The sequence below is a fragment of the Neovison vison genome, chromosome X (assembly GCF_020171115.1).
Source record: "Neovison vison isolate M4711 chromosome X, ASM_NN_V1, whole genome shotgun sequence".
NCBI classification, from domain to species: Eukaryota; Metazoa; Chordata; class Mammalia; order Carnivora; family Mustelidae; genus Neogale; species Neogale vison.
In genome coordinates this window covers 7,029,374-7,046,408 of record NC_058105.1, presented here as the reverse complement: position 1 = coordinate 7,046,408, position 17,035 = coordinate 7,029,374, and the positions used below count along the sequence as shown (strand labels likewise).

The 17,035-nt window shown below is 35.5% G+C and overlaps 1 protein-coding gene across 3 annotated transcripts in view; it reads left to right on the top strand.

Annotated features, from left to right (window-relative positions):
- Positions 1-17,035, top strand: part of GABRA3 (gamma-aminobutyric acid type A receptor subunit alpha3) — a 408,152-nt gene that overhangs the window by 168,044 nt on the left and 223,073 nt on the right. For all 3 annotated transcript variants that reach the window (XM_044235314.1, XM_044235313.1, XM_044235315.1), the window contains exon 3: positions 13,766-13,887. In XM_044235314.1, the coding sequence (XP_044091249.1) occupies positions 13,766-13,887 (122 nt within the window). The remainder of the gene's footprint in view (positions 1-13,765; positions 13,888-17,035) is intronic.

The following is a 17,035-nucleotide window of genomic DNA, read 5'->3' as shown; positions in this document are numbered from 1 at the left end:
TTCTGTATCTCTGACTACAGTCTTTAGTTTAAAATCTAATTTATCTGATATGAGAATTGCTACCCCGGTCTTCTTTTGAGGCCCATTGTAATGAAAAATGCTTCTTCACTTTCAGTCTGGATCTATCTTTAGGTTCAAAATGGGTCTCTTGTAGAAAACATATGGATGGGTCCTGTCGTTTTATCCAGTCTGCAACCCTGTGCCGTTTTATGGGTGCATTTACGCCATGCACATTGAGGGTGATTATTGATAGATACGTTTTTATTGACATCGTGTTACCTTTGAAGTCTTTCTTTCTGTAGATTGTCTCTATATTTCTGTTCAATGCTATTCTTAAAAATTTTCCTCTCTTATAGAAACCCCCCCTTAATATTTCCTGTAGTGTCGGCTTGGTGGTTGCATAGTCTTTTAAGCCTTGCCAGTCTTGGAAACTCTTTATCTCTCCATCCATTTTGAATGTCAGTCTTGCTGGATAAAGTATTCTTGGCTGCATGTTCTTCTCATTTAGTGTCCTGAATATATCTTGCCACCCCTTTCTGGCTTGCCAGGTCTCTGTGGACAGGTCTGACGTTATTCTGATGGGCTTTTCTCTGTAAGTAAGGAGACTTTTTGTCCTAGTGGCTTTCAAGAGATTATATCTACAATTATGATTCCTCAATTTGACTATCAGGTGCCTTGATTTTTTTTGGAATCTATAATCTTGGGTGGAGACCGTTCAGCCTCTAGTACATAAACGCTGGTTCCATTCACGAGATTGGGAAAATTTTCATGAAGAACTTGTTCTACTATATCTTCTAGACTTCTTTCTTTCTCCTCCCCTTCAGGAATTCCAATAATTCTGACACTGGAACGTTTCATGGCATCATTTATTTCCCTGATTCTGTTTTTGTGGCTTCTAAGTTGTTTGTTCCAGGCTTCCTCCTGATCCTTTCTCTCTATCTGTTTGTCCTCCAGATCACTAATTCTATCTTCTATCTCAGTTACCCTACCTTTTAGAGAATTTAGATTAGATTGGGACTCATTGAGAGCATTGTGAACCTCATCCCTGGTAGCTTTTAGCTCTGCCCTCACATTGTGAACGTCATCTCTGGTTGCTTTCAGTTCGGCCCTAATCTATTCCATTTGGTCATCCATGGCTTTCTCCAACCTAGCTATTGCCTGGATAATTGTTAGCCTGAATTCTCTTTCCGACATATTGTTTATGTTGATCGCCGTTAGCTCTATTGCAGAAGGTCCATCCTCTGTATTTTTCTTCTGTTGGGTATTCCTCCTCCTAGTCATTTTGGTGAGAGATGAGTGAACAGATGTAGCTGGATGTATCGTCTGTGGTGCAGTCACGGTGCACCCTGCAATACTTTCTGAGCAATTAAGATTCCCCACCCAAATGAGAGAAAAAAGAAAAGAAAAAGAAAAAAAAGAGAGAGAGAGAGACAGGAAAGAAAGGGAAGATAAAAGAGAAGGTTCAGCCCAAATGGGCCCCAAGGTAAGATTTATGAAGTATACAAACAAAAACAGATAAATAGAAAGACTGATAAAAGTATATGACAAGAGGAAAAAAATATATATGCAAAGAAAGAAAGAACCTCATCAAGTGTAAGATTTATATAGTATCAGGAAAAGCACAAAAACACAGAAACACTGGTGGAAGAAAAAGATGGGAGAGTGGTTATAAATTCTCAGTGTGGGCGAGGAAGGTTGTTTTGATTTTTCCTGGATGTATCTTGATATCTTTGTTAAAGGACTCAATTTTCCTAAGATTAAGGGGGATTAAAAATTGGTTTACCTATAGGGGTAGTATTGATTGTGGAAAGGGGATTACTTTGAAGTTTAACTCTATATGAATATTAGTAAATAAAAATGAAAAAGGAATAAACTAGACTAAACTAAAATTAAAAAAACAAAATTTAAAAAATAGAAATGCAAAAGAAAAACACAAGTGTATGTATCAAAAATTTCAGGTTAGAAGGTTATTATGGAATTTGATGTACTGGACAGCTCACTGTGATGGTAAATAGGTTAAAAAATTATCTATATAAAAAATGAGCCAGAATAATGGGAACAAATTAAAAATAAAAGTTGTCCTATGAAGTAGTGGTGGTTGTTCTCTTGTAGTCTTTTTTTTTTTTTTCTTTCCTGGTTGGTTTTCTGGGGGAGGGGCCTGCCACGTGGGTTTTCAGTCAATGATGTTCCCTGAGTTAAGTCCTACTGCCCCCCTCAAGGGGGTGGGCTCTGAGGAAACCGTTTTTTTTCAGGCTTTTGTTTTCTGGAGGTTTTCATGTTTGTTCACTTTTATTTTTTTCTCTCTCACCTTGACAGCTTTTGATGGTTTTTGTAGGTTTAGAGGAAAGCAAACTGCCCCCAACCTCCCTCTCAGAGAGAAGCCTCAGTCTGTTCTTCTGTGGGAGTTGCAGAGCCCATATAAATTCCCCCTTGGCTGCTGGCAGAGCAGGTTCTGAGTCGCGGTCCCTGGGGACACAGGATCTTCTGCTTGTACCCAAAACCACAGCAGCGGCGGCTGTCTGGGCAGCTCCAGACCGCCAGAGAGGTTCCAAGCAGTGATCGCACACAGATTTTCCCGCTGGCCCGGGCTGGGAGTGCCTGGTCTTTCTGGGTCTGCGAGCACCCAACTTGCGCGCACCTCTCTCAGGGGAGGCTGTGGGTCACGCGCATGTGTCTCAGGCTCTGAGAGTGGGGCGCAGGTCCCAAAGCACCAGGCTGGGCCTTCCCCCACTTCTCTCAGGGGAGAGTTTGGGGTGCACGTCTCAGGCTCTGAAACAATGGCATGGGTCTAAGAGCGCCGGGTGGGCCTTTGTACACCTCTCTCATGGGAGGGTGAGGGGCCCGCCTGTCTCAGGCTCTGTAGCAGGGCTCGGCGTTCTGCCATCTGGTGTGGCTCCCATCCCCTCACGGGAGCCAGACTCCACGCAATCTCAGGTGCACTGGTGGCTCAGGGACCAAGACCTGGTTTCTCCGCCACACTCTCTCTGGCTCAGCACCAGGGGAGGCTGTCCTGGGTCTGGGGACTTAAGCCCCTGTCCCTAGCTGCCCCGATTCCCACAATTTCCCCCCGCGATCCTTGGCTCTTTTGGAGTGCTTTCAACAAGTATCCAAGTTAATGCTGGTCCCCAGATGCAGGGCACTCTCCCTCATATTAGGGGTATTACTTTCCAACCGGTCGCCTCTGGTGGCTCTCTCCCCCTTTTGTTTATCTTCCAATATCAGTCTGACCTTCCCACTCTACTTTACCTGCCCACTGGCAACTTCTGCCCCTGTAGAGATCCAGATGTGTATAATTCTGATCTCAGGCTTATTTCCTGGGTGATCAGAGTTCTTTGGTAGGTAATCAGCTCACTTTAGGGTACAGGTTTAAAAGGCGCCTCCTCCTACTTCCCTGACATCTTGTCTCCCTGTCTTTTATTTTATTAATGTAGTATATCACATTGATTGATTTGTCGATGTTGAACCACCCCCGCAGCTCAGGAATAAATCCCACTTGGTTGTGGTGAATAATTTCTAATGTACTATTGCACTGATTAGCTAGTATCTTGTTGAGAATTTTTGCATTCTTGGTCATCAGGGATACTGGATTGTAATTCTCCTTTTTATTGAAGTCTTTTGTTTTTGGATCAAGGTAATGCTAGCCTCATAGAGTGAGTTTGGAAGTTTTCCTTCTATTTTTATTTTTTGTAACAGTTTCATAAGAATAGATGTTAATTCTTCTTTAAATGTTTGGTAGAATTCTGCTGGGAAGCCATCTGGCCCTGCATTCTTGTTTGTTGGGAGATTTTTGATTACTGATTCAATTTGTTTGCTCATTATGGATCTGTTTGGCTTTTCTATTTCATTCTGTTTCAGTTTTGGTCGTTTATATGTTTCTAGGAATGCATCCATTTCTTCTAGATTGCCTAATTTGTTGGCATATAATTTTTTCTTAATGCTCTCTTATATTAAGAGAATATTATATATAAAGGGTTTGTATTTCTTTGGTGTTGATTGTGATCTTTCCTCTTTCATTCATGATTTTATTTATTTTTCTTTTCTTTTTGAATTATCTGGCTAGGGGTTTATCTATCCTATTAATTCTTTCAAAGAAGCAGCTCCTAGGATTTTTAATCTGTTCTACTGATTTTTTTAAATTTCCATATCCTTGTTTTCTGCTCTATTTTTCATTATTTCTCTTCTACTGCTAGTTTTAGGCTTCATTTGCTGTTATCTTTTCATCTCCTTTAGGTGTAAGTTTAGGTTGTGTATTTGGGATTTTTCTTGTTTCTTGAAGAAGACCTGTATCACTATATACTTGCCTCTTAGGACTGCCTTTACTTCATTCCAAAGGTTCTGAGTTGTCATGTTTTCATTTTCTTTTGTTTCCATCTACTTTTTAAAATTCATCTTTAATTTCCTGTTTGAACCACTCATTTTTAAAAAGTAGGATGCTCCTTATCCTCCATGTATTTGTGATACTTCCAATTTTTTTTCTTGTACTTGACTTCAAGTGTTAAAGTATTGTGGTCTGAAAATATGCATGGACTAGCTCAATCATTTTGTAGCATTTGAGGCCTGATTTGGGACCTTGTATGTGATTTAATCTGGAGAGTGTTCCATGTGCCTTTGAAAAGAATTTGTATTCTGCTGCTTTAGAAAGAAATGCTCTAAATAGATCTGTAAGTTAGTCTGATCCAGTGTGTCATTCAAAGCCCTTGTTTCATTGTCAGTATTCTGGTTAGATGATCTATGTATTTTTGTGAATGGGGTCTTAAAGTCCCCTAATACTGTATTATTATCAATGCATTTCTTTAATTTTGTTATTAATTGGTTTATGTATTTGGCTGCTCCCAAGTTAGGTGAAGAAATATTTGCATTTGTTAGATCTTCTTGTTTGATGGACTCTTTTGGTTATGATATGGTATCCTTCTTCATCTCTTATTATAGTCTTTAATTTAAAATCTAGTTTGTCTGATATAAGGATTGCTACTCCAGCTTTCTTTTGATGTCCATTAGCATGATAAATGGTTTTCTACTGCCTCACTTTCAATCTGCAGATATCTTTGAGTCTAAAATGAGTCTCTTGTAAGCAGCATATTGATCAATCTTTTTTTAAGTCTATTCTGATACCCTATGTATTTTGATTGTAGAATTTAGTCCATTTACATCCAGAGTAGTTATTGAAAGATATGAAATTAGTGCCATTGCATTACCTATAAAGTCACATTCTTAAACATTATCTCTGTTCCTTTCTGGTGTTTGTTACTTTTGAGCTCTCTTTTTCCTCAAAGCATCCCCTTTAATATTTCTTGGAGGGCTGATGTGGTGTTCACAAATTCCTTTAGTTCTTCCTTGTTCTAGAAATTCTATCTGTCCTGTTCTGAATGACAGCCTTTCTGTATTTCTAAAGTATTCTTGGCTGCACATTTTTTCCCATTTAGCACATTGATTATATCATGCTTGTCCTTTTTGGTTATCAGGTCCCTGTGGACTGGTCTGCTGCCAGCCTTGTTTGTACTCTTGGAGGTTAAGGACCTCTTGCTCTGAACCACTTTCTGTATTTTCTCTCTTTCTGTTATTTGCAAGCTTCAGTATAATATGTGGAGGTGTTGACTTATTTTTGTTGATTTTGAGGGGGCTTCTTCTTTGTACCTCCTGGACTTGAATGACTGTTTCCTTCCCCAGATTAGGCATGTTCTCAGCTATAATTGTTCAAATAAAACTTATGCCCCTATCTCCCACTTTTCATGTTCTGGAACCCATATTTTTTAGATATTATTTCACTTTTCAGATTTGAATTCTTGAAGTCTCTGTGATTCAGTAGTTGTCTTACTCTCTTCTTTTCAGCTTCCTTATTTTCCATCATTTCATCTTCTATATCACTGACTCATTTGCTTCTTTCCTTTCTGAACCTCCACTTGGGACTGAATCATAGTAGTAGCATTTCTAATTTTGGCTTGATTAGATTTTAGTTCTTTTATTTCCATAGTAAGGGATTTTCTAGTATCTTCTATGCACTTTGCAAGCCTAGATAATATCTATATAATGTTGTCTTAAATTCTAGTTCAGACTTACCTATATCTGTTTCGATTAAATCCTGGCAGTGACTACTACCTCCTGTTCTTTCTTTTGGGGTGAATTTCTCCATCTCATCATTTTTTCCCAGAAAAGAATAGAAAAGAAAGAAAATACATCAATAACAACAACAGAAAAACAAAAACAAAAACAAAACAAGCCAGAAGAAAATAAAAACATTATAAAATAAGAAAAAAAATCAAGAAACGAAACAGGACAAAAGATAAAACTAGATACTGGGTGTATTTCAGTCTGTTGTTAAAAGAAACTAGAACTAGATCCAAAAATAGGAAAGAAACACTTCTACATATATTACAAAATAAAATACAATTTAAGGAAACCAAAAATACTATATATATGTATATGTATATGTATATAGTATATATTAAATAAAAAATTAAAAAGGGATTGAAAAGTAAGAAAATAGCTGGAGAAAAAAAAGTGAAAGATGAAAGAATATATATATATATAAAATATATAATATATAATATATAATACATAATATGTATATATGTATAATATGTAATACATATATACATAATATATAATATGTATATTTATATAATATATATATAAAAAAGTGAAAGAGAAAAAAGTGAAAGACTAAAGAATATATATAATATATTATTATATATATAATATATATATTATGTGTATATAATATACGTATATTATATATACACATTATATATATATTGCAATATATATATATCAGTTATAAAATGAGTAAATCTCAGGGATAATAAGTATAGCATAGGGAATATAATCAATAAACTGCTCAGGTGGTGAAGTAGGGTAGAACTCCACATATATTTTATATGTAATATACGTATAAAAGTGAAAGACTAAAGAATATATATAATATATATAATATATAATACATAATATATATGTATAATATGTAATACATATATACATAATATATAATGTATATTATGTATATTTATATAATATATATGTAATATAATATGTATATTTATATAATATATAATATATATATAAAAAAGTGAAAGAAAAAAGTGAAAGACTAAAGAATATATATATATATATATATATATGATCCCAGGGGATCGAGTCCCACATATATATAAGGAAATATAAATATAAATATATATATATATATATTCTTTAGTCTTTCACTTTTTTCTCTTTCACTTTTTTATATATATATTATATATTATACATAATATAAATATACATAATATACATTATATGTTATGTATATATGTATTACATATTATACATATATACATATTATGTATTATATATTATATATATTATATATATTCTTTAGTCTTTCACTTTTATACGTATATTACATATAAACATATATTACATATATTACATATAAAATATACATATAAAATATACGTATAAAATATACGTATATTGCGTATATTATGTATAAAATATATGTACAAAATATATGTATATTATATATACACATAATATATATTATATATTATATATTATATATTACATATATGTATAATATAATATATCTATATAATATATAATATAATATAACATGATATATAATATATATTATATATAACATATTATGTAATATACATATATTATATATAATATATAATAATATAATATAATAATATAATATATATTATATATAATAATACATATATTATATATAATTAATAATATATATTATTTTATATAATATAATATAGACACATAACATATATTATATATGTATAGATATAATAGATATATAACATATATACACATAATATATATGCATATATACACACATATTATGTATATTATACATATACATATATTATATATACACATATTATGTATAATATATATTTATATAATATATATAATTTTATATATTTTATATATAAAAATATAATTTATATATATGTGTATATTTTATATATATATTCTTTAGTCTTTCACTTTTTTCTCCATCTATTTTCTTACTTTTCAATTCCTTTTTAATTTATTTAATTTATATATTAAATAAATTATTATTTAATAATTTAAAAATTTAATAATAATTTATATATATATATACATATATATGTGTATATATATATACATACAGCATTGGCAGGGGGCTGTGCAGGGTAAGCAGCTCTGGATAAAACTATGTGGTACTGTTTTTGTCTTTGAAGGTTTTCAGCATGGATGGGCAGAATGAAAATGACAGTGCCCTGCTGTCTAGCCCAGGAGTTGAAAAGATGTGCCCCCTACTCTTCAGTGAGCCCTCACAGAAATGTAGTCATTTGCTCTTATCTCCTTGGCTTCTGCCTGAACTGTATTTACACATCCTGTTACTGAGCATTTTTATTGAGTCACGCAACTGAGTTTCAAGTCTCCAAATTTTCTAGACCCCTCTGGTGTGGACCTAAGCTGTTCTTTCCAGGGGAGAAGGGGAGTCTCACTATGCTTCTGACTTTTCCTGGGCCCCTGCCAGGAGCATGGTCACACAACTATGTAGTGGTTTACAGTTTATGGCAACACAGAGAACCTAGACTCACTGTTCTCAATTGGCTTCCCCACTTCAGTGCCTGGGAGCTCTGCTGCACTCAGATTCCTCCATTCTTCTTGTGTCCCTGACCCTGACCCTCAGGGATCCTGAGACTACACAGTTATATGTGGAATTCTACCCTACTTCACCACCTGAGCAGCTTATTGATTATATTCCCTATGCTGTACTTATTATCCCTGAGATTTACTCATTTTATAACTGCAAGTTATTACCTCTTAACTCCCTTCGCCTATTTTTTCCATCCCCACACCACTTTCCCCCTGGAAACCACCTGTTTTTTCTCTGTATTGTAGTTCTTTTCTGTTTTTTGTTTGTTTACTTGTTTTTATTAGATTTCATATATAAGTGAAATCACGATATTTGTCTTTCTCTGTCTGACTTACTTCACTTAGGCCCATGCCCACTACAGCTCCAACCATCTTTCCAGGGTATCCCTTGTATGGAATGCCCTGAGACACCCTCTGCCCCTCAGCTTACTCCCACTTCAGCCATCTTGCCAAGGTGTCATCTATATGGAGAGTCACAGGACTCTCCTCTGGTTCATGTCCACTTCAATTCCAGACGCCCTACCAAGGTGGCCCCAGCTGAGTGCCCTGGAATCCCCAGCCCACACCCTCTAGAGCACCAGCTAGCTGGTCAAAGCCATCAGGCATATGTAGTCCATAAAGAGGACATCCCTATCCAAGGACATTCCTTCAAATTTAAGAGAAGTAGCCATTCCACTTAACTTATGGACACAAAAACAGAAGTAAAGCAAAATGAGGAGACATAGGAATATGCTCCAACTGAAAGAACAAGACAAAACTTCAGAAAAATAACTAAATAAAAGTGCCTGTCCTGCGAAGATGTCTCATTACATTTGCAGAAGTTGGTAGGGATGGCAGAGAAAGGAATGAATAACCCTCAGTGTATTTGGAGTGTTACCATTTATAAAGCAAATTTTATTTGTTATATTATTTTTAAAAGATTTTTATTTATTTATTTGACAGAGATCACAGGTAGGCAGAGAGGCAGGCAGAGAGAGAGGAGGAAGCAGGCTCACCGCTGAGCAGAGAGCCCAATGTGGGACTCGATCCCAGGACCCTGGGATCATGACCTGAGCCGAAGGCCGAGGCTTTAACCCACTGATCCACCCAGGTGCCCCTATTTGTTATATTATTTACTTATTTCTTCCCAAAACTTTCTAAGATAAGATATTATTATCTCCATTTTACATGTAAGGAAATAGGTTACACAATCAGTTACTGGCAGAGCCAGCAATATAACTCTGCTCATTCTCCATAGACTTACTACTATCCCATCTGTAGAGCTAAAAATGAATATACCTGCCTTACCTACACATAGCATAATTAGTAACATTATTTTTGTGTTTATATGATGGATTATTAACATTAAATCTAATTGATAATAACATATATGAGGAAAAACAGGTATGGCTACATTGATTTTATCAACTTAATAAGCATGTGGCTTTGAATAATTTCTTTCTCTCATCAATGTCTTAGGTGCTTCATCTTTAAGTAGAAAAAAATATTGCATGATCTCTAAGACTGTCCATCATCCTGACATACCATGAGTCTTTGCTGTTCCTCTAAACACCTTTGTCATGGAAGTTAGTATTTCAGTCAAGGAAGTGGCATATTATATTGGCCTCATAGTCAGGAAATCAAGTTCCAAATTCTTGCTTTCACATTAACATTTAGGGCAGTTAAAAGTTATGTTTGGGGGTTTAGAATTCCCATGTCAATCTACCTGGAATGAATATAATTTCTGAAGCCCTTTATAGTTCATCTGTAACTCTGTAAGGATTCTCCTATCTGCTTCTCCTATCTGCTTTAAATAATTGATTAAATCGTTTTTAACTCAATTTATAGACCCATTTCCCAGAAATTGAATTGGGCTAACCAGGGCTAAGTGTCCCTGCAGCAAAAGTTAAGGGATAGTGAGTAAGTGGTGTGAACAAAATTAATTGAGCCTCTCTCTCTATAGTGTATGTAAGGTGGATTCAGAATATTGGTGGATTGAACTAAGTGTGGGCTTCATCTGAAGTGTTTGTATTTATCTCTTAAATATATTAATGGCAGTTTGTTAGCTCTGCACTATAGTTCCCTTCTTTCTTCCCCCGTCCCAGTAAGGTAAATGTATTACTTCTAGTGTTCTGTCCACTGAACGAGACAATCATCTCTACTCTTCACTGGGTTGTAGTGCCTCTCTGGTCAAAGTTTTCTTTATGTCTTTTGGTGGATGGGGTGCCAATATTTTATGTTATTATTTGCATTTGAATAATGAATTCAAGTGAATACAGTACTATTTCAAAAAAGAAAAAAAACAAACTTTTAATACCTCAAGATATTAAACATTAAGCCTGGCAATTTTAACATTATTTGATGGTAATAGAACCTATCTGTGAAGTTATTTTGATTTTAAAGATGAGAAAGCTATTACTAGAGGTGTTACATGACTTGCCTAAGGTCACACTAATAAATTCAAATGTATGTCTCTAGACTCTTCAAGACAAGTTCCCTTTTTACTCCCATATATATCTATGTTATCATTTGATTCTCTTTGCAACACTATAAGCAAGGGAAAGATTACTTACCTTGTTTTACCTTTTTCATGCTCTATCACAATACCTAAACTGTTAGAGGTACATAGTTGATGCTCAATAAAGATGTATTGAATAATTAAGTGAATTGAGTTAGACTTATGAATTAAGGAAATTGAGATCTAAAATGACTTTTGCAAGGTTATCTGCTGGAGCAGCAGTTTAGAGTGAGATTTATTCACTTTTGGTGTTACTATTCTGTAGACTATTCTCAGGGTCTTTTTCATAAAGGAAATCTTTGTAGCCACTAAGAATATATATTTGTGGGAAGACATATTGACTCTCTCTTAGGACTCCTTCTCAACTGTTATCTTATGTTTTTTATAGACTTGACTAACTGGATACTAGGAATAGTTATAATATATGTATTAATGGAAACCTTCTAGGTCCAAGGTAAGAATGGAGATAAAATAGTGTAACTTGTTTAATGGTCTACTCCAAATCATGAATACAGATGGCAGTAGAACCCAGGAGTCCTGATTCCCAGTTTATTGATTCTACACTGTGCACAACAGCCATCTGTTTCACTATAGCCCCCTTTCTCTTAAACTACCCTGAGAGCTTCATTTTTAGTCCTATCAAACCACAAGTCCCTCCTCACAAAGTGAAAGTATGAGTCAGCCCAGACCTGAGTGGGTGGTTATCAAAGTGCCTCATGCTTGGAAAGGTTTACAGGAGGCATCCAAACTGGAGGAGCAGGAGGTAGCTGATGGTCAATAGAAAATCAGAAAACTTGGATTCTAGTCTTATTTCTGCCTCTCACTAGCAATATGATTGTGGGTAAATTTGGTGGTGTACCTTTGAGCTTATTTCCCCATGTATAAAATGAGAAAAATTATCGAATCCCTTAAGAGTCCTGGTAGCTTTAACATTTAGTGGAGTGCTATTGTTTTTTTGCCCTGTCTCCAGAGGGCAGTAGGTAAGTGAACTAAATGCACTTCAACAATCTGTCTGGTTCTGTTGTTCTGTGAACCTATACTTCTCTAGGTTTGAAGAGGGATAAGTTCTTTGTAACATGATTTTTTTTAAATTTTGTGGATTATTCATTCATGTAACAGAATTTAGGAAATGACTTCATTTATTTTTTTTTTCTTAGAGGATTTTTGTTTATTGTGTTCAGTTAGCCACTGTATAGTGCATAATTAATTTTGATGTAGTGTTCAGTGATTCATTAGGTAAGTATAACACCCATTGTTCATCACAACACGTGCCCTCCTTAATACCCATCACCCAGCTACCCCATCCTCTCACCCCCTCCCCTCTGAAATCCTCAGATTAATTCCCAGAGTCTATAGTCTTTCATGCTCCATCTACCTCTCTGATTTCTCCCCTCTTTGGGTTTCCCTCCCTTCTCCTATTGTCCTCTGTGCTATTGCTTATGTTTCACATATGAGTGAAACCATATGATAATTGTCTTTCTCTGCTTGACTTACTTCATTTAATGTAATCTTCTCCAGTTCCATCCATGTTGATACAAATGGTGGGCATTCATCATTTCTGATGGCTGAATAATATTCCGTTGTATATATGAACTACATTTTCTTTATCCATTAATCTATTGAAGGGCATCTCATCTCCTTCCACAGTTTGGTTATTGTGGACATCGCTGCTATGAACATTGGGGTACATGTGCTCCTTCTTTTCATTACATCTGTATCTTTGGGGTAGATATCTGATAGTACACTCAAAAAACTAATAACCCAGTCGACAAAATGGGCAGAAGACATGAACAGACACTTCCCCAAAGAAGATGTACAAATGGCTAACAGACACATGAAAAAATGTTCCACGTCACTAGCCACCAGGGAAATACAAATGAAAACCACAATGAGATACTACTACCTTACACCAGTTAGAATGGCAAAAATTAACAGAACAGGAAACAACAAATGTTGGTGAGGATGTGGAGAAAGGGGGAACCCTCTTGCACTGTTGGTGAGAATGCATGCTGGTATAGCTACTCTGGGAAAACAATATGGAGATTCCTCAAGATGTTAAGAATAGAGCTACCCTATAACCCAGCAATTGTACTACTAAGTATTTATCCCAAAATACAGATGTGGTGAGAAAAATAGCTTCTTTTTAATGATTTATTTATTTATTTGGGTGGGGACAAAAGAGAGAGAGTCTTAAGTAGACTCTGCCCTGAGCATGGAGCCCAACATGGGACATCTCATGACCTTAAGATTGTGACCCTGATATCATGACCTGAGCCTAAACCAAGAGTTGACACTTAACTGACTGTGCCACTCAGGTTCACCTTGGTGAATAATTTTATGATGGGCACTGTTCACAGGCTCATTCTGTTAACGATTTATGCTTGTGTTTCTTCACTACTAGGTTGGGGATAGAGCACATTTTGTTAAACTCTTGACAATGCTGGACTGAAAGTTCAAATATAGTGATCACCCTCTGCCTTTTACACAGATATTCATTGTGATAAATAGGAAGTGCTGATTTGGTTAAGATACAAGGCTATTTAATTGACCCACTGTCTTGGTTGAAATCTTCTTAAATTGTTAACACATGTCATTGTTTCCTGTTAAGAATATTATTTTTTATCTCTTCTTCTTTCACTGTCTCAGACTCTCTCCTAAACATGCCCCAGATATTCCTGATGACAGCACTGACAACATCACTATATTCACCAGAATTTTAGATCGTCTTCTGGATGGCTATGACAACCGACTACGACCTGGGCTTGGAGGTAAGTTACTATTTTAAGATCCTTTTCTTGGCTCTTGTCATCTAAAAAGATTCTTAAGGTGCCTTCAGCGCTATATTGACCAATGAGTTTAGTGCAATATTGAGCTTCCTCCTTCTCAGCACTAGAAATTAATTAAAACCCTTCATTTTATAGTAAATCTCTCTGCTGTGGTTTTGGAAAATTCTGAATTTCACTAAGCTAAATGTATATAGGGTATTTTACCACCATATTTGGCCAACAGCATTTCTGATAACAAAAAAACAATCCCTGCTGGAATGGGAGGTGTGGCCCAGGGGTATCTGGGAAACGTGCTTTTGTTTTCAAAACCCTAAGCATATATCAGCTTGAAATTCCTGTGAGGGGCAACCTGTTGCCTAGGTCAGATCTTAGTTGGCCATTGTTTAGTATGATTTGCAATATGATCACAATGAGATAAGTGCATTATAATATATGATGGGTTGTATTGAAATGGCAAGTATTCAGAGGTATGAATTTAATTTTTTTCCTGAACCATTTGAGAACTAGTTGCAGATATCATACTCCTTTTCCCTAAATACTTCAATGTGCATTTCCATATGACAAAGAAATTAATTTACAAAACTAATTCTTCACTGGGCAAAGACTTTTATCTTGATGAAGTCCCAATAGTTCATTTTTGCTTTTGTTTCCCTTGCCTCTGATGGTGTGTCGAGTAAGAAGCTGCTACAGCCAAAGTCAAAAGGTTGCTGCCTGTGTTCTCCTGTAGGATTTTGATTAATTCCTGTATCACATCTAGGTCTTTCATCCATTTTGAATTTATTTTTGTGTATGGTGTAAGGAAGTGGTCCAGTTTTGTTCTTCTGCATGTTGCTGTCCCATTTTCTCAATACCAGTTTTTGAAGAGACTGTCTTTTTTTCCTATTGGATGTTCTTTGCTGCTTTATCAAAGATTAGTTGACCATATGGTTGTAGGTCCATTTCTGGGTTGTCTTTTCTGTTCCATTGATCTATGTGTCTATTTCTGTGCAAGTAGCATACTATGTTGATGACTACATCTTTGTAATATAGCTTGAAATCTGGAATTGTGATACCTCCAGTTTTGTTTTTCTTTTTATTATTGTTTTGGCTATTCCATGTCTTTCTTTGTTCCATACATATTTTGGGATGGTTTGTTCTAGCTCTGTGAAAAATGCTAGTGGTATTTTCATTGGGCTTGCATGAAATATAGATTCTTTGCGTAGTATAGACATTTTAACAATTTTTTTCCTTCTATTCTATGAGCATGAAATATTTTTCTATTTCTTTTGTGTCCTTTTCAATTTCTTTCATAGGTATTCATTAGTTTTCAGCAACTTCTTGGTAGAGTCTTTCAGGTTTTCTACATAGAGTATATTGTCTGCAAAGAGTGAAAATTTGACTTCATCCTTCATGATTTTGATGCCTTTTATTTCTTTTTATTGTCTGATTGCTGAGGCCATGACTTCCAGTGTTATGTGAATAGTAATGGTAAGAGTGGACATCCTTGTCTTATTCCTGACCACAGGTAAAAGGCTCTCAGTTTTTACCCATTGAGGATAATATTTTCTGTGGGTCTTTCATATATGGCCTTTATGATGTTGACATATGTTCCTTCTATCCTTACTTTGCCAAGGGTTTTTAATCAAGAATCGATGCTCTACTTTGTTAAATGTCTTTTCAGCATCTACTGGGAGGATCATGTGGTTCTTGTCCTTTCTTTATTAATGTGGTTTATCACATTAATTGATTTGTGCAGAGTGAACCACACCTAAAGCCCAGGAATAAGTCCCACTTGATAATGGTGAATAATTATTTTAATAATCTGTTGGATCAGATTAGCTAGTATTTTAGTGAGAATTTTTGGATCCACATTCATCAGGGATATTGGCTTGTAATTCTCCTTCCTAGTTAGGTATTTGTCTGGTTTGAGGATCAAAGTAATGTTGGCCTCATTAAAGGAGTTTGGAAGTTTTCCTTCCATTTCTAATTTTTGAAACACTTTCAGAAGAACAGGTATTAATTCTTCTTTAAATGTTTGGTAGAATTCCCCTGGGAAACCATCTGGCTCTGGACTCTTGTTTATTGGCAGATTTTTGATTACTGATTCAATTTCTTTGCTGATTATGGGTCTGTTCAAATTTTCTGTCCCCCCCTCCCATTTCATTTTTGGTAGTTCTTTTAAAATTTAAATTCAATTAGCCAACATATAGTGTTGTGTTCAATAATTCATCAGTTGCTTAAAACACCCAGTGCTCATCTCATCATGCACTGTCTTTAATGCTCATCCCCTAGTTGCCTCATCTCCCACCCACCTCCCCTTCAGGAACCCTCAGTTTGTTTCCTAGAGCCAAGAGTCTCTCATGGTCTGTCTCCCTCTCTGATTTTTTTCCATTCTGTTTTTCCCTCCATTCCCCTATGATCCTCTGAGCTGTTTCTTATAGTCGACATATGAGTGTAACCATATGATAATTGTCTTTCTCTGATTTATTTCACTTATCATAGTATACTCCAGTTCCATCCATGTTGGTGTAAATGGTAGGTATTCATCCTTTCTGATGCTTGAATAATATTCCATTGTAAATACAAAGCACATCTTCTTTATCCATTCATCTGTTGAAGGATGTCTTGGCTCCTTCCATAGTTTGGGTATTGTGAACATTGCTGCTATGGACATTGGGGAGAAGATGACCCTTTGTTTTACTACATCTATATCTTTGGTGTAAATGCTGAGTAGTGCAATTGCTGGGTCATAGGGTAGCTCTGTTTTTAAATTCTTGAGGAACCTCCATACTGGTTTCCAGACTGGCTGTACCAGTTTGTATTCCCACCAATAGTGTAAGATGGTTCCCCTTTCTCCACATCTTTGCCAACACTTGTTTTCCATGTCTTCTTAATTTTGGCCAGTTTTGGTAGTTTATGTGTTTCTAGGAATTTATTCATTTCTTCCAGAAACCCAAATTTGTTAGCATATATTTTTTTCTTAATCTCTTATAATTGTATTTCTGTGGTGTTGGTTGTGATCACGCCTCTTTCATTCATGATTTTATTTATTTGAGTCATTTCTCTTTTTGATGAGTCTGGCTAGGGGTTTGTCAATGAAAATTAGCAATTTTGTTAATTCTTTTGAAGAAACAGCTCCTAGTTTTATTAA